Below are 24,472 nucleotides of genomic sequence, written 5' to 3' on the forward strand. Positions count from 1 at the left end.
TTAGGGCCGCTGGACTTGATTCATAATTGTTCTTGGTGTGTGCCATAGAGTCAGTTCCAACTCATAGCAACCCTATAGGACAGAACAGAATCTCCCTATTGGTTTTCCTATGTTGAAATTTTTACAGAAGCAGATTGCCAGGTGTTTTCTCCCAAAGATCAACTGTTGGGTTGAAACCTCCAACCTTTCAGTTAGTAGCCTAACGCTTAACCATTGCCGCAACAGGGCTCCTTTGATACACAAGAGGGAATTGCTTATACAAAGGATCATTAACTACTTGCGAAGTCACTGATATAAGTAATAATAAGCAAGATTTGTAATTGAATCGATTAAAGTTTGCCTAAAGTGGTCATGCCTTTGGCAAGATTTGAAAAGTAAACAGCCTTTCACTACCACAATGCCTCTTTCTTAAAATGATGACACTCCACCCCACACCTGGGAGAAAATATAAAAGTTTCCTAGGAACCTCAAAGACTGCTCCCGGAAGAAGGAACACTGCGTAGGCGGGCTTTAATGTCTTTGCCGAGTGGTTGGCTAAACGAAACCGCCTGCCTCCGTGATTGGTCATCACTGACAGACTCCGAGAGTGGCATGTGGTTCCGTTACTTAAATCCGGAAGCAGGAGACAATGGCGGCTGCGGAGGCCTCGAAGCCCTGCCTCGCCTTTTCTTCCTATCCGCAGATGAGGAGGAAGAGTCCACTGTGGGGTGCTGCCGAAATACAGTGCACCCGGTGTGGGAAAAGAGTGTCCAGAGATTCCGGTGAGGATACCTGAAGATAAAGCCTTTCTGGGCCAGGCTCTAGGCCCCTTGGGGGCTTGTTGGGCCTCGGCCTCCTACCGCCAAAGCGCGGCCCCTAGCAGCAGGTAGTGTGAGGCCTTTGGAAGAAAACTGGGAGGTGAAATGTGCTGAAGAGGTGTGGATAGCCTTTTAAATTTCAGTAAACAGTGAACTATAGGAAAGGCATCATTAAAGCACATACTCCGCACCCCCACCAGAGAGGGCAACTTCCTGTCTCTCCCTCAACTCTCTTCACTTAGCTCTTAATGACTGCTAGATGGTAGTGGAAACCTCCGCGGCTTTACTTTAATCTTCTCTTTACAAGACAGTTTGTGAGTTCTCGAGCACTGTTCTGAGTGCATCCTTGGGTTCGTGAAAGAGTTGTTACAGAAATTTAGCCAGTTGCCTTGTAGTCAAGAAGTTAAGGAAGCGGATTTTCTTTTGTCGTTTTTGTTACTATATGTATCAAGTGGACTTCTATGAAATGTTCCTAAATTAGTAAACAGATACAGGACTTGAAAATTTAGCTTGCTTGTAAGCAAGTTACAGATACTTCACTTGGCTGAAAAAAAAAGTAAAGCTTTTTGTTAAATTAATGGTATTATAGTTTAGCAAGAACTCTTTTCTTTTTCTTGTAACAGATGACTTATTTTAGCTAGTTTCTTTTCTCTTTCCTTGTTTTTTCATGAAAAGTCTTAACATTAAGTCTTGCGAAGTCATAATAGTTGAGGAGCACATGTTTATTATGATAAACTTCAGATTCTACTTAGTGCCTTAAAAAATCTGTTAGATTTTTAACCAAGGTTATGGTATTTCCTTAAATAAATGCTAAAAAAACAAAACAGTTACTGTTGAATTGATTCCAACTCATGGTGACCCCATATGTGCCAGAGTAGAATCTTGCTCCAAGGGTTTTCAGTGGCTAAATTTTTGGAAGTGGATCACCAGACCTTTTTACTGAGGGACCTCAGAGTGAACATGAACCTTCAACTTTTCAATTAGCTCAGCATGTTACCATTTGCACCACTGAGATCTTGAAATAAATACTAATTTTGTGAAAATGATCTTTATGTGGGCCACGTGCATATCAGTGTGTGTGTATGTGTAACAATAGTTGTTGTTGTTGTTGTTATGTGCCGTCGAGTCGGCCCCGACTCATAGCGACCCCTCCTTGGGTTTCCGAGGCAGTATCACTACGGAAGTAGGATTGCCCAACTGTCTGGATTTTCTCCTGTAAAAGGGCATTGCCAACATCATAAGCAAGGGATGTCCCCAGTGTCTGATATGGGCCCTCTCTGCCTCCTTCACAGAATAGGAAGTAAATAAGTAGACAGCAGTATGATCAAGAAGAACGAACACTGGACTTGGAAACAACTAAGTTGGAGTCTGAATTATGTTACTTAATTACTCAAATCACTAATACGTTTTTTATCTGTAGGTTGTATATAGGAGTTCTGATGGCATAGTGCCTAAGGCACTTGCCTTCTAATCAGAAGGCTGGCAGTTCAAACCCACCAGCCACTCCTCGGAAGGAAGACTGGGCAATCTACTTCTGTAGTGATAGCTCCTCGGAAACCCAAGGAGAGGTCGTTATGAGTCAGGTCTGACTCAACAGCACGTAACAACAACAACAGGTTGGATATAATACCAGCCTACTCAACCATGACATTTATAAAGATCAAATGAAATATGTATCAGCACTTTGTATGATTTTAAGATAGGGCAAATTCAATATATAATAGGTTCCAAATAACGATATGTAAATTAATGCAAATGCAAATATTCCGTAGTTCTACCTGGTTTTTCTTCTTGACTTTTCTTTCTCCTTCTGACCTATACGGTTTCTTCAGAATTTTTTTAATAAGTTACCTATTTCTAACTAAACTAGATATCTCTTCCTATACAATAGAATCCCCTTTGAATTTCCCCTCAGATCAGTACTATCCATTTAATATAACCAAACTATGGAAAGTTTAATTCACAATAGAATTTCATCACTAGGTCACCACCATGAACTTCAGTGTGGACATGCCTTTTGTGAACTGTGTTTGTTAATAACTGAAGAACACAACAAAATCATATGCCCTGATTGTGAGGTAAGTTTTATAATTTTTCATAAAGAATGCATTGCAGTTTAATGTTAAAGATGCAGATGTTGGAGAAGTAAAACATACTTCTAACTGGAAACTAAAACTTGGATATTTGCTGTTGAGTTTTTAAGCAAAGAAGCCTAATAAAAAAATAAAGCTTTTCCCATCCATTTTATAATTGTGACCGAGGAAAATAAAAGGTTAAAAACATACATCTATAAGCCCACGTCTATAAGATCTATATTTTGAGTTTTTGGAGATGTCTTTGGTAAACTGTGAACTAAAATTAACCCTTAGCTTCCTTTTTTCTTTTCCCGTTCTCATTCTTACTTTACCTCCTCTTTTCCTCACGATATTATGCAAGCAAATTTAAAATTTTACTGCCTTTGTTACCTTTTTTGTGTCATCAAATTTAGGTTTGTAGATATGCCATAGTATAAAAAAGGCAGACGAGCTGAACAGTGGCCAAAAGTTAATGCTTACTATCAGAAGAACTAAAAATAGTACAATTGCCCTAACTAAAATGGATTAATTCTTAAAATAGCAACGGAAGTATTTTAAATAAAATAACTGAGAGCACCCTTTGCATTTACCGTGGATACAAATGTAGTTAAAATTTTATAGCATGTTCCTGGAAAATTGTATTAATTTATGAGTTCTTAAAGATCCACTTGAGAGATCAGATGATGAGATTTGTATCATTTATTTTCTGTGGCAATGTGGCACACAAATAATATAGAGACAGAAGACCTAAAGTACAGTCCTAATTCTGTCACCCTCAGTTTCAGTTTCTTTACTTATAAGATAGAAATACCTACTTTGTCTTTTAAGATTGTAAGAATCAAATCTGGATTATATAAAATGTCATTAAAAGATGAGACCATTAAAATAGATCTTAAGTCTACCCTTGATTATTTAGATGTGGATTAACTGGTTTGTAGGTTAAATATAAAAATATGCATAATTCAGTTTGTGAAAGTTTTCATTATAGCAACAATACATACATACTAGAAAATGTTTCTTTTGGAATTACATACGTTACAAATCAGGGCCTTTATTGTAGGAAATTCCTGTCTTCTTTCCTTTTATCTAACATGGAGTTCCTCAGATGTGGCTGGCCACATAACTAGGACAAAGGGAACCTACCTCCAGTGGTTGTAATGGCAGATTTCTGGCATCAGTTTGGTACTGAGTAAAGAATAAGTGAAGAGAAAGTGAAAGAACAGGAACAGGCAGCTGAAATTGGTTTTGCCCATATCCATCCTTCTCTAATATGTTGTTGTTGTCATGTGCCGTTGAGTTGGACCCGACTCATAGCGACCCCTCCTTGGGTTTCCAAGGCAGTATCACTACAGAAGTAGATTGTCCCATTTTCCTTCTGAGGAGTGGCTGGTGGGTTTGAACCACCAGCCTTCTGGTTAGCAGTCAAGTGCCTTAGGCACTATGCTACCAGAGCTCCTCTTTTCTAATATACTTCTATAAAAAAAAGAGTTTAATAATAACTTTTTGCCTTTTGTTCACAAGTGATTTCTTGCCTAATGATCTTAAGCCATTGTGTTTGTATTATTTTTAGGGTTTTAGATTTTGGATTTTAGGATTTTGGTTAACATCTATAAAAATGCTTGTAATGTGTTTACAAAATGTGATTGTTTTTTATTTTACTTAAGGTTGTAATAAATGTATTTTCTATTATTTTGACCAGTTTTGTTGTAACACTTTGGGAGATATCTGTGACCTATTCCATCACCTCTCCCATTACTCTCCACAAATACTATTACCCAAGGAGATAGAAAAGATAATATATTCAGGCTCTTTAGATGTACTACAGTTGGATCTCATTTAAAGGAGTCCTTTAAGAAACCTTCCTAAAATTGTCACCATTCTTCAATTAGTTTTTAAAATTTATATTTTTTTCTAATATCTAATATTTATTTGAAATAAGGTATAGAAAGAATGAGAGTCAGTCCAAATTAATGAAAAGTCTGGATTTATAGAATATTTAAGGAATATGATGTATGTGGTTTAAACAAGTAAGATTTAAATGCCTGTATTCAAATTAAGGACCAAGAAGCAACATCATGAAAAATGGAGAAAAAATTTCGGTTGTCAGGGATTTCATTTTACTTGGATCCACAGTCAGCACCCATGGAAGCAACAGTTAAGAAATCAGATATTGTATTGCACTGGGCAGATTTGCTGCAAACAACCTCTTTAAGTGTTAAGAGGCAAAGATGTCACTTTAAAGACTATGGTGTGCCTGAACCATGTATTTTCAGTTGACACATATGCATGTGAAAGCTGGACAGTGAATAGAAAGAACTTGTTGGTGAAGAATACTGGAAATACCGTGGACTGACAGAAGAACGAACAAACCTGTCCTGGAATAAGTGCAGCCAGGATGCACCTTGGAAACAAGAATGACCAGACTTCTCACCTGCTTTGGTCATGTTGTCAAAAGGGACCATTCCCTAGAGAAGGACATCATGTTTGGTAAAGTAGAGAGTCAGTGAAAAAAGGGAAGACCTTCAACGAGATAGATTGGCGTAGTACGATGGGTTCAAGCAAAGCAAGGATTATCAGCATAGTGCAGAACTGGGCAGTGTTTTGTTCTGTTTTACGTGGGGTCACTATGAGTGGGAGCCAATTTAAGGGCACTTAATAACAACATTCCCATTAGACCCACTCAGAGGCTTCATGGGAGAAAAATGTCAGTATTACAGCTTGGAAAATCCTGAGGCACTTCTCTGTCATGTTTGGTCACTATGAGTCAGAATCAACTGTGTGGCACCTAATAACAACAGCAGTTCATGTTAGATTTATATTCATAATTAAACTTCAACATCGAAGGCCTAGGTAATGCTGTTTATTTTAAAGTTAAACCTAAGTGATTCCATCATGGTTGAGTCACTTTTTATTCTTACTTCTGAGTTCTTATGAATGTGGATTGATTTGTTCATCTTTCATAGTTTGTTTTAATAGCATCCCTTCTCTGCTTTTGATTGATGTTGCTGTTGTTATGTGCCGTCAAGTTGTCTCTGACTCATAGCGACCCCTCCTTGGGTTTCCGAGGCCGCATCACTATGGAAGTAGATTGCCCAGTCTTCCTTCTGAGGAGTGGCTGGTGAGTTTGAACTGCCAGCCTTCTGGTTAGCAGTCAAGAGCTTTAGGCAGTATGCCACCAAAGACTGATATTCTGGTTAATTAATAATAATAATTTTTTGCAGCAAGATGGCAGATTTTTTTCAAGGACAGATCATATTCAGTTATAATTACAGAAATACTGGCACAAAAGGATAAATCATCTAATAAGTAGATAATTAATATATACTAAAACTCCATGTGCATTAAAAATATTATTTATATAAAAATTATAAATGTAAGATAGAATAAAATACAGATTAATAAAATTTTTATTGGACATGTCTTACTAAGTATATATCCCTGAAGTCAGAAACCATAAGAGAAATGCCTCTTAAATTTAACCACATTATTTTCATTTACAAACAACAAAAACAAGTAAACAAGCAAAAAACACTATCATAAATAAAATTTAAATTACAAACTATTGGGAGAAAAAAAGAAAACCTTTATTATATATGTTATCAGGTAAGGATATTTATACAATTTAAACTGAAATTTTAAAAATCACTTTTATTTAATATTTTTATAAACTTTCTGGAAGAAATGTCATGTATCAAATCTGCTAATAGTAATACTAACCTCAACTGTGAACTGTCAAGCCAAAGAAGAAGAATGAGGATTTTTCACATATGAGTTAGGATTTTAGCACTCCCCCCAAAAAAAATTTGATGAGGAGGCTTAAAAAAACATTCAGTCCAATGTGATTGTTAAGAGTAACTGTTTTTCTCTAGTAAACTAATGGCTGCATACTGAAAACTGTTAAGGAGCACCCACTTCCTTACCAAAGATACATATTTTACAAAAAATGGGAGACTAACATTTAGTAGTCTGTGTTTTTTCTAATTTCCTTTTCTCATGACAGTATCATACATTACTTTTAATGGTTGCATAATAAATCATTGTATGTATGTGCTATCATTTTCTTCACCAGTCCCTTTAGTGATGGACATTTTTGTGAGTTTTACTTTTTTTCTCACTGTAATATATCAGTGTCTTCAGACCCATCCCATGGTCCCCCAAAATTCAGTCAACATGTTCTGTAGTTTCTAATTCCAACAAAAATCCATGTTTAGATATGTCATTTTTTTGTGTTAGGTTCTTTTAGTATTTGGCAAGTTGATGGGCAAAAAAAAAGGGGTATCTCATTGTTTTAAGTTGAAGTTCCTTGACTCCTAGTGAGGTCAGGTAGTTTTCATATATTTGAGTTCGCATCTTCTGTAAGGATCTTTAACAGATCATTTCATATCCTTTGCATATTTTCCTTTTGAATTATTTGTCTTTTTCCTAACTTGTAGAAGATCTTCATATGATAGAGATATTAACCTTTGAACCCTTTGTCCTATGTATTATAAATATTTTCTCCTAAATGTGTTACTTTGGATTTTATTACATTTATTTTTCAGAAATATTTCCGTCTTAAGTACTTAGTTGGTTTTCCCCTTCTTGTGGAGTTTAGGTTTTCCTTTTAATCAGGAAGACCTTGCCATTTCAAAGTTTTAAATTATTTGATACTTTCTTTCTAAACTTGTATTTTTTTAAAAAGGTATATATTTAGTCTTTTCATCATATGATTTAGTGCCTAAGGCATTTGACTGCTAACCAGAAGGCTGGTGGTTCAAACCCACCAGCCACTCCTCGGAAGGAAGATGGGGCAATCTATTTCCATAGAGATACCACCTCAGAACCAAGGAGGGGTCACTATGAGTCCAATCGACTCGACGGCAGTGAGTTTTTTTTTTTAATCACGTAATTTATGATACGAGTTTATAACTCTATTCTTCAGATTGATTAACTGACTTTCCTAACAATAGTTAGTGAATATTTTGTCTATTTAATTGAAATGTCATTTGTATGCTGTATTTTCAGTTGCATATGTACACACACAGTTCTGTTTCAGGGATCTGTTTTATAGATTTCTCATGCCAAGTACCCGAGTATTTTAATTAGAGAAGTTTTGATCGTATTATCTAGTGGTATAAATCTCTATACCAGAACCCGCTTGGCATTTCTCAAGCTGAAAGAATTGAAGAAAAATTTAAGCCTTGAGTTACAATATTGAGAGATTCTATGGGCAAAATATCGAATGATGCAGGAAACATCAAAAGAAGATGGCAGGAATACACAGAGTCACTGTACCAAAAAGAACTGGTCGATCTTCATCCATTTCAGGAGGTGGCATATGATCTAGAACCAGTGGTACTGAAGGAGGAAGTTGAAGCTGCAGTGAAAGAATTGGCGAAGAACAAGGCTTGGGGAATTGATGGAATACCCACTGAGATGTTTCAACAAATGGGTGCCCCATTGGAGGCACTTACTCGGTTATGCCAAGAGATTTGGAAGACAACTACCAGGTAAACTGACTGGAAAAGATCCGTATTTGTGCCCATTCCAAAGAAAGGGGATCCCACAGAATGTAGAAATTAATGAAGAGTATCATTAATATTGCACACAAGTAAGATCTTACTGAAGATAATTCAAAATCAGTTGCAGCAGTATATTGACAGAGAACTTCCAGAGGTGCAAGCTGGATTCAGAAGAGAATGTGGAACAAGGGATATCATAGCTGTTGTCAGATGGATCTTGGCTCAAGGCAAAGAATACCAGAAAGATGTTTACTTGTGTTTTATTGACTATGCAAAGGCATTTGATTGTGTGGATCATGACAAATTATGGATAACATTGAGAAGAATGGGAATTCCTAACCACTTGATTGTACTCATGAGGAGTCTGAACCTTGACCAGGAGGCTGTCGTTTGAATGGAACAAGGGGACACTACATGGTTTAAAATCAAGAAGGGAGTGTGTCAGGGTTGTATCCTTTCCCCATATTTATTCAATCTGTAAGCTGAGCAAATAATCCGAGAAGCTGGAGTATATGAAGAAAAACGTAGCATCAGGATTGGAGGAAGAATCATTAACAACCTGAGATACGCAGATGATACAACTTTGCTTGCTGAAAGTGAGGATGACTTGAGGCACTTACTGATTAAGGTTGAAGAATACAGTCTGCAGTATGGATTACGTCTCAATATAAAGAAAACAAAAATCCTCACAACTGGACCAATGAGCTGCATCACAATAAATGGAGAGAAGATTGAGGTTGTCAAAGAATTCGCGTTGCTTGTTTCTACAGTCGATGCCAATGGAAGCAGCAGTCAGGACATTAGATGACGTGTAGCATTGGGAAGGTCAACCGCAAAGGAACTGTTTCAAGTGCTAAGGAGCAAGGATGTCTCCTTGAGGACTAAGGTGCACTTAACACAAGCCATGATATTTCCATTCGCCTCGTATGCATGTGAGAGCTGGACAATGAATAAGGAAGACCGAAGAAGAGCTGATGCTTTTGAGTTGTGGTGCTGGCGAAGAATGCTGAAAGTACCATGGACTGCTAAAAGAACTAACAGATCTGCCCTGGAGGAAATGCACCTGAAATGCTCCTTGGAAGCGAGAATAGCCATACTTCGTTTCACCTACTTTGGTCATGTTGTCAGAAGGAACTGTTCCCTGGAGAAGGATGTCATGCTTGGTAAGGTCGACGAAAGAGGGGAAGGCCTTCACCGAGATGGATTGACACGGTAGCTGCAACAATGGGCTTAGGTATAGCAAGGATCATAAAGCTGGTGTGGGATCAGGCAGTGTTTCATTCTGCTGTGCATGGGGTCGCTATGAGTCGGAGATGACTTGATGGCACCTAACAACAACATAAATCTCTACTGAATGGTATTTTAAAACATTTGTAATTCCTGCACATGTGGTATGTTTTTCCATATGAACTTCAGAATTGTATTAATTTTATATTAGATAAATTGACATTTTAGGATATAACATCTCTCTCTCCAGGAACTTGGCATGACTTTGCATTTTTTCAGTTCTTTTTTATGACCTCTAATAATTTTTTTTGTTGTTTTCTATTATTAGAGCTTTTATTTTTTCTAAGTATTTTAGAATTTTGAACATATCAACATCATTTATAAACATTTTATAGTAAATTTGTATTGTTGCAAACATTTCATTTAAAACATGGTATAATGAGGTGCTTTAATTAATTTAATGTACTACTTAATAGTTGACAAATTACCAAATTCTTCTAAAAATTAAAATAAGGTATAAAGATCCTTTAAGCATAGTTTTCCCTTTGATTTAGAGAGGATTTTAGGATCTTTACAGTTCTGTCACATGGTGCATTATGATTTGAAAACAGCTTGATAGCATCTAACAAACAAACAAACAAAAGTTGTAATCAACTTTTTCTATGAATAGTACACTTACATAGTTTTTGGATTCTGGATAAACAGAGTTTGTAGTTTGCTGAATGATTTTTTAGGGTTTATAAAATCTTATTTTGTTCTAAGGTTACTACAACAAGTACAGGCCAAGGATACTTCCCAGTAGATGGATGTATTAAAGAAGATTCTTTTATGGAAAAGCAGCAGCCTAAAATGTATGTCTTATGTTCACTTATTTTCATATTTAAAATTTAATTTTTCTGAAAGAATAAATTCAGATTTACTGATGAAATGTCATTCTTATGTCTGTGTTTATAATCCATTGTTTGTTGAGTGCTCTTTAAATTCATAATTTGTTTTAGTTATCAAGGGAATGCAGAATATAACTCCTAAATAAGCAGAGTTAGTCTTTATTTGAAATGGAAAACAAGAATACAGGAATTACTGCATTGAGGCAAGGAAAGCAAGGAAAGTTAATGGTGCCAGGTGAAAGGAAGGTATAGAGGGAAAAAAAAGAACTTACTTGCTTATTCTTAAGAGTAGCACAATGAAAGATTTTGTTAAGAGGTAACTTGAGGGCATTACAACAGAAATAATAATAACTTTAGAATTGTTTTATTACTTTTTCCATTCTTCCATAATTCTTTTGTGCATGTATGTATTGATAAACACTCTTTTTGTATGAGCAATGCAGAGTTTTGGTTTGTTTTTTAAACAAATCCCAACTAGAGTCAAGCCACCTGTGTTATTTTTTATTTCATCACTATATTTTGTTGTTAGGGCCTGGCAAATCAGTTTTGATGCATAGTGACCCCACGTACAACATAATGAAATGCTGTCGTATGTCATCTTCACAGTCATCGCTATGCTTGAGCCAATTGTTAGAGCCACTGTGTCAGTCCATCTTATTAAGGGTCTTCCTCTTTTTTACTGACCCTCTTCTTTACCAAGCATGATGTCTTTCTCCAGGGACTGTTTCCTCCTGATAACATGTCCAAAGTATTTGAGACCAAGTCTTGCCATCCATGTTTCTAGGGAGCATTCTTGCTGTACTTAAACACAGATTCATTCTTCTGGCAGTCCATGGTATATTTTGCCAACAGCATAATTCAAAAGCATCAATTCCTCTTCAGTCTTCCTTATTTATTGATCAACTTTCACATGTGTATGAGGCAATTTAAAGCCCCTTTAAAAACATGGGCCACATTTTATTTTTCTCTGCTTCCTTGGTGGTGGACAGAGTTAACATTTAATAAATGTTTATTAGATGAGCAACATAATATCCGGGTATTTGCTCTAAAAGCCAAACCAAACCCATTGCCATCAAATAGATTTTGATTCACAGCAACCCTCTAGGATACAGTAGAACTGCCCCATAGGGTTTTCACAGCTTTAAATCTTTATGGAACCACACTGCCTTATCTTTCTCTTGCAGAGCAATTGTTGGGGTCAAACCCCAATCTTTCAGTTAGCCAAGTGTTTCAGCCACTGTGCTGCCAGGGCTCCTTATGTTTGCTATTGTTTTTTGAAATAATTTTTTTTTAGAATTATATTATTTTTTCCATTCTTCCATAATGCTTTTGTGCATGTATGTATTAAAAAACACTCTTTTTATATGAGTAATACAGAGTTTTGGGTTGTTTTTTAAACAAATCCCAACAAGAGTCAAGCCACCTGTATTATTATTTTTTTTTAATTGCACTTCTATATTTTGTTAGGAGCTCTGGTAGCGTAGTGCCTAAGGCACTTGACAGCTAACCAGGAGGTTGAGGTTCAAACCCACCAGCCACTCCTTGGAAGGAAAGTTGGGCAATCTACTTCTGTAGTGATACTGCCTTGGAAACCGAAGGAGGGGTCGCTATGAGTCGGTCTGACTTGACGGCACATAACAACAACAACAAATTTTGTTGTTAGAGGCCGTCAAATCAGTTCTGATGCATAGTGACCCCATGTCCAACATAATGAAATGCTAAATTCTAACTAAATTTACCTTTAGGACTGGCTGTGGGATCATGGTGAGAAAGTGGTGAAGTGTGACTTTCCATCTTTTTTTAGTGTTACTGAAACTTGCTATCAATGCCTATTAAATGTACTGGGATCCTTCCAAGATGATAATTATGTTTTTGTGTAACTTATACTTTTTAAAGCATATTTGATGTGGTAGTAGAGCATGTGGATAAAAAGGAAAATTGGACACTCAGATGGAACAATCTCATTTGGAATTTGCCAGTTTTGTTAACTAGCACCAAGTATCTATAAATCACATCAATTCTTCATATTCCATTTGTTAGACCTCGTACAGATTCTAAAGTCTATAATATGTCCCATGTTTATAATATGTTTTCTGTTTCTACTACCCTACTTAATTTTTTTTTTTTTTGCATACCTCCTTATCACTTTCAGAAGGAGCCCTGGTAGTACTGTGGTTCAGGCATTGGGCTGCTAACCGAAAGGTTGGCATTTCAAACCCACCATCCACTCCATGGCAGAAAGACAAGGTAGTTACAGTCTTGGAAACCCTATGGGAGTCACTATGAGTCAGAATCAACTTGATGACAGTGGATTTGGTTTGGTTTGGGTTTGGTTACCACTTTCAAATTCTGCTGCTTGTTCTGTATTGCCATCCAAATAAAATGCAAAAATCTTTAGACTAGAATTCTTGGCTTTCTACATTACTTCTGCAGCTTCTTTATTTGGATTTAAATGAATGTCTAGAATGAAACCAAAAGAATAAAGTTAGTAAAACTACTTAGCCAAAGTCTGGCAGCTAGTTATTAACAGAACCACAACCCAAGCTTGGTACTTCTCACAAGCCCTATTTATGTACTGTTGTGTGTATGTACCATGCTTTGTTTATCCATTTATCATCTGTTGATGAGCATTTAGATTTTTTCCACCATTTGACTATTATGAATAGTGCTGCAGTGAACATTGGTATGCAAGTATCTGAGTCCCTGCTTTCCAGTCTTTTGGGTGTATACCTAGAAGTAAAAGTTCTGGATCATATATGGTAATTCTATATTTAATTCAGTTTTTTTAAATAACTCTAAAAAATATAATAGAAAAACTACTGGATTTAAAGCCTGAAGGCCTAGGCTCAAGCGATAGCTTCTCCATTTCTAATGTCAGTCTGGGTTCAAATTCCTGGCTATGCCATTTTTATTGGCTGTGTTCTGTGAGCAAGTTAACTAGCCTCTGTATTCTTCAATATCTACATTTCTAAGGTGCTCTGGTGTGGTAGTGCCTAAGGCATTTGACTGCTAATCAGAAGGGTAGCAGTTCAAACCCACTACTCCTTGGAAGGACGACTGGGCAGTCTACTTCCATAGAGATACCACCTTGGAAACCCAAGGAGGGGTTACTATGAGTTGGAACCGACTTGACTGCATTGAGTGAGTGAGTTAATTTAAGGTAGAGGTAATTTAATAGCTGTCTTAGAAGAGGTGTTATAAATTAGACCTCCATGTGTGCTAAGTGCCTCTTATTTAACAAAGTCAATTAATTGTAGCTGTTACTATAATTGTTAAACCCTAGATGTCCAGATGCAAAGATTAAACACAGCTACTATCTCTCCCCTTCTAGGAGCTTGCAGTTTAGTTCTTTGTAAAAGCAGGAAATGGCATTCAGGCTGAGCCTCACCAAATATAAGCCTGTTGTTTTCAGTGTAAATATAATAGACCATTACCAGGGTTTTGGCCCCCAAACTGCAATCTAGTGCAACACTGCCCTGCTGAGCCAGCAGCAAAAGCATGGCCATGCGAGTTAGGTTCTTACTCTAAAAACTTTCCCTGTGGGAAACACTTTCTTTGGTTGATACTACAGTCGACACATTGGAGTTCTTGTGTTGTAAGGAATACAGGGATCTTTAATATAACACAATAATCCCTCCTAGTCTAACAGGATTTATTTTACATAACCTTAATATGTAATTTTCATAGCACAGATAATTTATTATATTATATAACACTAAAATACATAGTTGAAAAAATTTGAAAATTTTTTTGTAGTAAATATGTATGTAGCAAAACATTTGCCATTTCAACATTCTTCAGGTGTACAATTGAGTGTTACTTTGTTCATCCTGTTGTGCAGTTACCACCATTATCCATTTCCAAATTTTCCATGTTTTTTTAACAAGAACTCAGTGTCCCCCTAAGTAATGATTTCCCCTCCCTCTTGCCTTCTACTGGTAACCACCAATAAACTATAAGTGAATTCATATAGTATTTGTCCTTTGTAACTGACTTAGGTCACTCAACATGATATTTAAAAGGTTCATCTATGTTGTGGCATATATCAGGCCTTCATTTCTTTTTATGGTTGAGTAATATTCCATTGTATGTACCACATTTAGTTTATCCAGTCATCTGTTGATGGTTATTGAGGCTGTTTCCATCTTACGGTGAACATTGGTTTACATATATCTGTTCATATTTCTGCTTTCAGTTCTTTTAGGTATATTCTTAGAAGTAGAATTGCTGAATCATATGGTAGTTCTATATTTAACTTTTTGAGCTGCCAGACTATTTTCCACATTGGCTGTACCATTTTACAGTTCTAACAGCAATGGTTGAGGGTTCCTCTGTCTCTACATTTTCATCAACACCTGTTGCTTTACATTTTTAAATCATGGCCTTCTTGGTGGGTGGTGAAATAATATCTCACTGTGGTTTAAATTTGCATTTTCCTAATGAATAATGATATTGTGGATCTTTTCGTGTGCTTATGGACCATTTGTATTTCTTCTTTGGTAAAATGTCTCTTCAAGTCCTTTGCTCATTTTTTTTTTTTTTTTTTTTGATTGGGTTGTTTGTCCTTTTGTTGTTAAGTTGTAGGAGTTCTTCATATATTCTGGATATTAAACCCTTAGCAAATACATGGTTCCCCAAAATTTTTTCTTAATCTGTAGGCCATCTCTTCATTTTGTTTATGAAGTCCTACAATGAGCAAAAGTGTTTAGTTTTGATGAGGTCCCATATATCTATTTCAGATCTTCCATTTTTTTCACGAGAAACTAGAGATCTGGACTTTTATGTGAAATTTCCAGACTTTCTAAATATTATGTAGATCAAATTGTATTGTATTCTTGTCTATATGTATAATATCTGGTAGGGTTGCAAAGTGAAACTTCACTTCCAGTAGTAGATGAATACACCTTAACTACAAAGAACCCAAAATTGTTCCAAATGATCATTTTTTAAATTAAATTCTGCATGTCAAGTATACTTATGGGAGAAACTCTTAAAGTACCATTTGAGTTAAAATAGTTGTATATTTAAATTGAAATATCCTTTGACACATAATATTTCCTTATTAATTTATCTTTAATGTTTTGGAAGAGGAGTTGAATAATACAATCTTTTGGACTAATGCATTCATTTATATTTTAAAGAATTGAATATTCACTTTTGAAATTAACTGAATGTTTAAAAATTATTTGGTCTAGTGTTTCTCTCTATAAAACATTATAGTTCTTTCTGTAAACTATAATAGGGTTATTTATTTAGCAAACACTGAATGTTTACTGTGTGCTAGCCAATATGAGGATATAAGGATAAAATAGGCAAAAACTGGGAAGAGAAATGCAACTAACATTTTCTTTGTAATTAACTTTTACCTAGTTAAATTCATTAAATTTTAAAAAAATTATCCATGCTTATAAGTATACTTCTTAATAGTATACTTTTCTAGCCAGCATTTGTGTGTTTAAGTATTTATTTTAATTTACAAGCTTATGACACTAATGATTAGCAACATCTCAACTGAAGAACATCAAATAAGGGTAAGTAATTAAGAAATTAAAACATAATTTGTACCTCAAGCTGTTATTTTTAGCAATTTGTTAAGAAGTTGAATTCTTGGTTAAAATTAAGTTTTATATGAAAGTACATTTATTCATGATTTACCTCTCTCCTCACTTATTGTAGGTCATTGAAGACCCATTATATGTGTTCTTAAAAGTCATATGACTTATATTTGATAGAGTAAAAATCAGAATAATCCACTGCCATCAAGTCACTTCTGGTTCGTAGCAACCCACATAGGGTTTCTAAGATTTACAAATCTTTATGGAAGCAGATTGCCTCATCTTTCTCCTGAAGAATAGCTGGTGGCTTTGAACTAGCAATCTTTTAGTTAGCAACCAAATGCCTTAACCGCAGCACCACCAGAGCTCCTTGAAAATCGGAATAGAACATTTTAAATTCTATATGAATGTTTTTAGTATTTAAAATAATGTACTTGACATTTTTCAGAGCAAAGAATTGTTCTCAGGATTTTAAAAAGACTGCTGATCAGGTACCTGTCGGTTTCGAAAATTCAACATCCACATGCAGGACTATTTTGAACCCATCGACTACAGTGACGGTATGAAAAATGTTGTCATGAAATAAGATGAAGTTAAATGTTTGACTTGTCTCTGATAGCTTAATTTTTTCCTCTATCATGTTTTCTTTAGTTACAGATTCTCTTAGAAGTAAAGCTAACAAAGATAAATTCATTCTTGTTACTTGAATCTCTTCTTTTGTTCTAACCTATGTTTGAAGAATTCTCTTTTCCCAACTTTCACCAACTCTGCTAGAAGTTCTTGACAGTTTATTTTGTTAGTTATTGTTGCATCTATTCCAGTTCATGATGACCCCATATATGCAGAGTAGAACTTCTACATAGGGTTTTCAAGGCTTTGACCTTTAGGAAGCAGATCGTCCTGGATGTAATTTCTTCCCTTTGAGCCTAGATAGTAAATCCACATTTTATAGAAACTTATATGAAATACATGTTTGTAAATTCTAAGTATGGTTTTCCAAATTATTTTAATGGAGACCAAAAGGCCTAACTGCATTTATTGTTGTTGGAAGGTTGAATTTTACTATTATCACTACTTATGAGCTTTAAATAATACATTGTTTTAATTTAGGATTAGAAATACAACAAACTCCAAACTACTGTTGGCTACAGTATTAAGTCTTTTTATTAAGGATGTCATTAATGGGTTGGAGAAAGAGAGAGAACACTTGTTATCTTTTGCTTCAAGTTTAAATTTCAACATAGGCAAGCTATCTTTTTTTCTTAATATCTTTATACTTCTTGAATGTATAAAAGTGCATTTATTGCTATGATAAATAGTTCAAGATAGTTTTAAGTTGAAGATGGTTATAGGGTATAATCCCATTTTTAAAAAAGCTATCTTATTACCTGGAATTAGAAATTAAAAATTACCTGGAATGCTGTCACCCAAGCTCCAAAATGTTAATGGCTTTTATCTGCAGACAAGCAGTATTAAAAGTGTTATTTTTTTGCGCTTGTTTTCAGATTTCTGTGGTGGGTCTATGTGGCTTTTATAACCAAAATGGTAGCTTGACATTTTTGCAACTACAATACATATCTAAGCATCTACTTTTGTATTTGTATGTGCTTCCTTTCTACTTCTTAGGAGACTAAAACTGCAGAAGAAATTGATGACGCATTGAAGATAGCAGGTTACAATTTTGAACGATTAAGTATTGCTGTAAAAGTAAGCATTTTGAATTGTTAAACTTTAGTATAAAAATGTGTGGTTTTTTGCATGAAATAATGCATGTTCTTTTTAAATGTGTACTTCAAGGTATGTCATCATTGAGGTAAGAGCTTACCACTCAATTTTTTAAATTAAACATGATAATTTAATGACAGAGAAACATACAAAAGAGTAGAAATGTTTAATGTGGGATGCCAGGATTGATCTTGCTGCATTTTTGTGCTAGCAACCTAATGAAATTTGAACTTATTAAGAAATCATGATTTCTAGTCACTGTGAGTTTCAGAAGCATTGCAGATCATCCAACATTTGCTTATTATTTAGCTGTATTCTCTTACCTTGTTGTTGTTTGTTGTTATGTGCTGTTGAGTCGGACCGAACTCATAGCAGCCCCTCTTTGGGTTTCCAAGACGGTATCACTACAGAAGTAGATTGCCCAACCTTCCTTCTGAGCAGTGGCTGGTGGGTTTGAACCGCCAGCCTTCTGGTTAGCAGTCAAGTACCTTCAGCACTGCGCTACCAGAGCCTCCTTCTCTTACCTAGAGAGTCTTACTCTCTTTCTCTCTACCCCACTCCCCGAAAAAAGGTCTCATTTAATGACAAAGAGGAAGCTCCTAACTACCTAGTGGTAACAAATGTGCCATATGGGAATTGAAAATGTTATGGCTGATTATGCTGTGGTTCCTTTTTTTGCAGGGAGGGACAGAACATTTTTTGTTGAGAAATGAGAAATTATGATCAAAGTAACCAGATAGAGAAGAGGCACCAAAAAAGAAGCGCATTGTGAAATGAGGGGCAAAAATAATGTCACCTGTGATGAGAATCAGTAATAAGAAGTAGCAAGTTAGTGGTAAACAGACAAGAAAAAAAAATCTCTGATTTGAGAAGGACTAGTGAAGCAAACAGAGAACACTTACACTTTCTTAATATAATACAGTAGCAACTAAGCCACATGTGGCTTGAAATTTAAATTTATTGAAATTAAACAAACTAGAAAGTTTAGTTCCACAGTTATACTGGAAACATTTCAAATGCATGGTAGTTACACATAACTAGTGGCTATCATATTGGAAAGCGTAGAAGACATTTTGTATCATCTCAGAAAGTTCTTTTGGTCAGTACTGACTTAGACCTTAATACCCTCTAAGAGCAAAAATGTATCAATAGCTGTAGGATATCTATTGTTAGACACTTGGTAGAGCTTGTACTGAAAAAGCCTAGTGTATGGTGATACTTTCACTTTGCCTGCTGGTAAGAACAAGGATGATAAAGTATGGAGTGTTATAAGGAAAACTGGTTTTTCTATAATCTTGTATGTGTTTTAAATATGAAGATGTAATTTATTATTGCTTTCATTTTGAATATTTAAAATAATTTTGAGGAAACTGTTGCCTGGTACTTAGGTTTATAAAAAGTGCCAAGATTTAAAGTTGAACCTTGTAACTTACTCCATTTATCATCACCTAATCTCCACTTGTGCTGTTATTTTGAAAAATTCAAAAAGTTCCTTTTATTTTCAAAACTATATTGAATAGTACAACTTCAACAAAATACAAATACCAGATTAGTTCTTCATATTATGTTTTTCCAGATGCTTGAACACATGCAGAATCAAGCAAAAGAGGAGACAGACAATGTTATAGAAGTTCTTGAGAAACAATTTGATCAACTTTTTACTTCTCTTGATTCCAGGTAATAATTTGAAATTACAGACTTATTAAAACTGAAGTTTTCAACATTAACTTATCATGTTACCTCCTTGGTGAGATTGAAGTAGTGAATAATGTTTTGAAAGGTAATATGTAGTCCCTATTGACTGATTTTATTACTTCAAAATGAAGAACAACTGGTAAATTTTTTGTTGGGGGGAGGGGAAGCTCTGCTTTCTGGTCCCAATACTAACTGTTAAACTTCTTACTTAAAACAATGAGCATAGAAAAATGTTTTTAAAATCCAAATTCCTGTTGTGGAATTCAATATACTTAAGAACATGCAAACATATTTTTTATACTTGGTTTCATTATTCTTTCATATGCTTATTTGCATCTAATAGTTATCACTTAACTAATACCTTATAGTTGCATACACATCACTATTTAAAACACACTTTCATATACGTGAAATTTAATACAGTAACTATATGAGGGAGGCACAGTATGTATTCTCTCCATTTTACATTTCAAGAAACAGGCTCTTTAAAGTTGTGACATACCCCCAAATAACATGCTAGTAATGGTACTTGTCCACTGAACTTTTTGATCAGTGTTTTTTTTTTTAAAATCTCATTGGGATGCCTAGAACATAAGTTCAATGCATTATGCATAAATTGATTGATACACTTATTCTTCTTTGTTGGTGTTATCTCACATTTGCTCTTTAATTGTAACATTTAAGAGAGCAGTCATGTATGTTAGTTTTTACGACTCATAACTTACTGAAATGACCATTTTCCTCTGAAGAAGTTACTCTGAGAGATTATAAATACAGTTACTAAAAGGCTTTGGAATGCCTCTTAACCTTCAGAGCCTGTCACCTTCCTGTTGCTCTTCATCATTGTCTTTTTTTTGGGGGGAGGGTGAATTTATTTTAGGGATATAATGAAAAGTCATTTATAGGTAAGTTTGATGAATAAAATGAGTGAACAAATTAGGCACTACCATTGATACAAAATTTTTTACTTGACATAATGAGGTAATGAAACACCATATATACAGAAAAGCTTTTGAGTAATGAACTAGAAGTAATGAAGTAATAACTCGATAGCCTAAAATTCTATATTCTAAGTGATTACTTTGAAGATTTATAGTTAATATTTAAGTTCTAGTATATTGGTGTCTACTTGTAAATCTCATGTAATATGTACATGTTGATGGAACTTTAAAGATACACAAGTTGATGATTGCAAGGAGTACAGATGTCTTTATAAAGGCAAAAGTAACTTCAGAATGGATAACCAGCATTCCTCTTATTGTTAGATGGAATGACGTAGGGTCTCTCTTACCTCTATAATTCTGTGACAGCTATATTTATGACATGATAACTCTATCCATACACTTTTTCTTCAGTTATGCATGCTAAAATTTCAACTGTAATACATTTCAGTTCAATTGCTTCATTTAACCATGTCACACATTATTTAAGTTCATCAGCTAGTAAAATTGCCTTTTCAGATACTATTCAGTTACTATAATTCACTTTGATATAAATGTTTATAGGATACTGAAAAATAATTTTGGTGTCTTAAGGAAAAAGAACTTAAGTGAAGAAGTTGTAAGAAATAGAGATGATTATTTATTAAATGTAATAATGGCTAAAGACTACATTGAAGTGAAAAAAAATGATTTGGATGCAGCCATGAAGATAGCAAGAGAGTTAAAATCAGCACCTTCTCTAAGGACATATTGTGACTTAAATCAGGTAATTAAATTATTTCCATGGTACAGCTTTTTACATGCTTTGGAACATGATATTTAAGACTTAACACTGAAGAACTTATTTTTCCAATTATCCTGTATTAGCATCAGTTTAGAATTCCTAGGTATTTAGATTTTAAGACAAACATAAAATTTGTTTGGCCTTTTATTATTACTTAACACTTAGGGAAATGGTGCAATAAAATCTTTATAATATATGATCTGAGGATAAGTAGGATGACATTGAGTCAGAAGCTGATGCTCCTAGGACACCTGAATAAAAAATGAGAGCAAATCCAGAAACTATTATTCTCAAATAGCTTTAAACCTTAAAGCAAAAATATCTTAAAAAAAAAAAAAAACAGAGAGAACTAGTAAGAGTGGCAAACTAAGTGTGACTCCATTTTCTTCTCATAAACAATTTAGATATGACTGTCAGCTCTTGACTTAACAGTTTAATTCATGATTCCATTCAGGTTTTATTCTCTTCCCTCCTCCCCCACCCCCCCAAAAAAAAAAATTTACAGGCTAAAAGACAAGGTGCTTCAGTATCTCCTATCATCTAATTGTGTGTCTAGGGGATGCAGTTGGTAAAAAATAGAAACATGTTTCTTATAAGATAGTTTGACAGGACAGGGTTAACGATGTCTTTTTTGCTCATTTCAACCTTGCTCACTAAGTGTATGGATCCTGCTTATTTACTTTTGAATTCTCAGGACCATGTTTCCCATTTATAATCAAATATTTTAACTGAACTGAGGTACATAATAAAAGCCATTAGTTTACCTGACTCCAGTATCTGTAATTTGAAATAAGAGTACACTACCATCATGTTTGACCAGGCCTCCTTCCAAATGCAGTTATAAAAACAGTAGTAGTAATTTCCTATGGATTGTGCTTGAAGCACTAAAACCAAAAACCAAAGTCACTGCCATAGAGTCGGATCCAGCTCATAGAGACCACCTCCTTGGGTTTCTGAGGTGGTATTACTATGGAAGTAGATCACCCAATCTTCTTCCGAGGAGTTGCTGGTAGGTTTGAACTGCCAGACTTCTGGTTAGCAGTCACATGCCTTAGGCACTGTGCCACCAGAGCTCCTCTTGAAGCACTGTTGTTGTTATGTGCTGTCAAGTCGGACCCGACTCATAGCGACCCATCCTTGGGTTTCTGAGGCAGTATCGCTACAGAAGTAGATTGCCCAACATTCCTTCCACTTGAAGCGCTAGGAGGTGAAAAAAAAAAAAAAGATCATAAGATTTGGTCTTTATCCAAGTAAAAGCCTATTTAGGAAGATGGGGAAAAGAAGAAATGAAGAAATATGTCAAGATAGCAAGGAAGACACAAAATGAGTAGAATGAGTCTTTTTTCTGATTGGGTAGCTATATATTCATTAGCTAGTGTCTTTTTTGTTGTTGTTGTTATCTGTTAATACTCAAATAAACTCACTACCATTGGGTCAGTTCTGACTCCTAGAGACCTCTGTTGGGTTTTCGAGGCTGTATATCTTTACAGAAGTAAATTGCCCTATCTTCCTTCTGTGGAGCAGCTGGTGGGTTTGAACCAGTGACCTTCTGGTTGGCAGCCAGATGCCTTATCCACTGTGCTACCACATATCGCCAAAAAGATTTTAAACTCTTCTAAGAGGAAAAAATATTAAGCACTTACTTGCATTCATTGAAGTGCCTAAAAATCAAGACTTAAGTGTTTAAACACATTAATTAGTGACATACCTAAAGGTTAGGTATACTAAAATCTTACTACTATTTCAGCAATATTTATGACTATAGAATATTCACACATGAATGATATTACTCTTTTGATTCTAGATTATCCGAACTTTGAAATTAACATATGAGAGTAAATTATCAGAAGTTAGTTCTCTAAGACTAAGGAGTTTTCCCAGGTGAGTAAGTTATAATTCAGAAGAAAATAAAAAGTAAGTATAAAAATATATTAGAGCCTAGATTTCTTATAGTGACAAACAAATAAATATTCAAAGTTGCACAGATTTTTCCTAAGCTAGCAACCAAATAATTTAAAGTAAGTATAATTTATATTCCACCACTTATCTATCAGTTTGTCATATTGTGGTGGCTTACATATTGCTGTGATGCTAGAAGCTATGCCACTGGTATTTCAAATACCAACAGGGCCACTCATGGTGGACAGGTTCCACCTAAGTTTCCAGACTAAGATAGAGGAGGAAGAAGATCATGGCCAGCTCTACTTCTGGGAGAAAAAAGAAAAATGGCCACTGAAAACCTCATGGATAGCAAGGAACACTATCTGGTATAGTGCCAGATGATGAGCCCCCTGGGTTATAAGGAACTCAGAATAAAGTTGGCACCAATTGTGGGAAATGTGCATGATTGCTATGAGTCAGGACTGACTCAATGGCACCTAACAACAACAGTGTAATTTATGTTAAATTATTGTTGTCAGGTATCATAGAGTCACCTCTGACTCATAGCAGCACTATGCACAGTAGAACAAAACACTGCCAAGTTGTGCACCATTCTTACAATCTTTGGTGTGTTGCAGCCACTGTGTCAATCCATCTCATTGAGGGCCTTCCCCTTTTTCATTGACCCTCCACTTTACCAAGCATGATATCCTTCTCCAGGGAATGATCCCTTCTGACAATATGATCAAAGTAAGGGAAAGTCTGGCCCACTTTCAGGGAGCATTTCAGCTGCACTTCTTCTGGGACAGACTTGTTAGTTCTTTTAGCAGTCCATGATACTGTCAACATTCTTTGCCAACACAACTCAATAGCATCAACACTTCTTCGATCTTCTTTATTCATTGTCCAGCTCTTACATCCATAAGAAGCAATTGAAAATACCATGGCTTGGGTAGGTGCATCTTAGTCTTCAAGGAAACATTTTGCTCTTCATCACTTGAAAGAGGTCTTTTGCAGTAGATTTGCCCAGTGCAATATATTATCTGATTTCTTGACTGCTCCTTCTATGGGTGTTGGTTGTGGATCCAAGTAAAATGAAATCTCTTGACAACTTCAATCTTTTCTTCATTTATTGTGATGCTGCTTAATGTTCCAGTTGTGAGGATTTTCATTTTTTTTATGATGAGGTATAACCATACTATAGATTATAGTCTTTAATATTCATCAGTGCATGCTTCGAGTCATCTTCCCTTTCAGCAAGACAGGTTGTGTTGTCTGCATATTGCAGGTGTTTTTTTTTTTTTTTTTTTTTTTTAAATTGTGATTTGGGTGAAGATTTACAGAGCAAATTCACTTTCCATACAGCAGTTCACATATACTTTGTCTCATGACATTGACCACAGT

At 35.2% G+C, this 24,472-nt stretch overlaps 1 protein-coding gene across 1 annotated transcript in view; it reads left to right on the plus strand.

Moving 5' to 3' along the window:
- Positions 1-628: 628 nt before the first annotated feature.
- RNF17 (ring finger protein 17) overlaps positions 629-24,472 on the plus strand; it is a 236,641-nt gene continuing 212,797 nt past the window's right edge. The window contains exons 1-8 of the mRNA XM_042782988.1: positions 629-761; positions 2,781-2,875; positions 10,363-10,451; positions 16,491-16,602; positions 17,669-17,749; positions 19,344-19,444; positions 20,998-21,169; positions 22,992-23,068. Of these exons, the coding sequence (XP_042638922.1) occupies positions 629-761; positions 2,781-2,875; positions 10,363-10,451; positions 16,491-16,602; positions 17,669-17,749; positions 19,344-19,444; positions 20,998-21,169; positions 22,992-23,068 (860 nt within the window). The remainder of the gene's footprint in view (positions 762-2,780; positions 2,876-10,362; positions 10,452-16,490; positions 16,603-17,668; positions 17,750-19,343; positions 19,445-20,997; positions 21,170-22,991; positions 23,069-24,472) is intronic.

Source organism: Orycteropus afer, unplaced genomic scaffold (assembly GCF_000298275.1).
Source record: "Orycteropus afer afer isolate SDZICR_OR568_19922 unplaced genomic scaffold, OryAfe1.0 scaffold00561, whole genome shotgun sequence".
In the NCBI taxonomy this organism is placed as follows: domain Eukaryota; kingdom Metazoa; phylum Chordata; class Mammalia; order Tubulidentata; family Orycteropodidae; genus Orycteropus; species Orycteropus afer.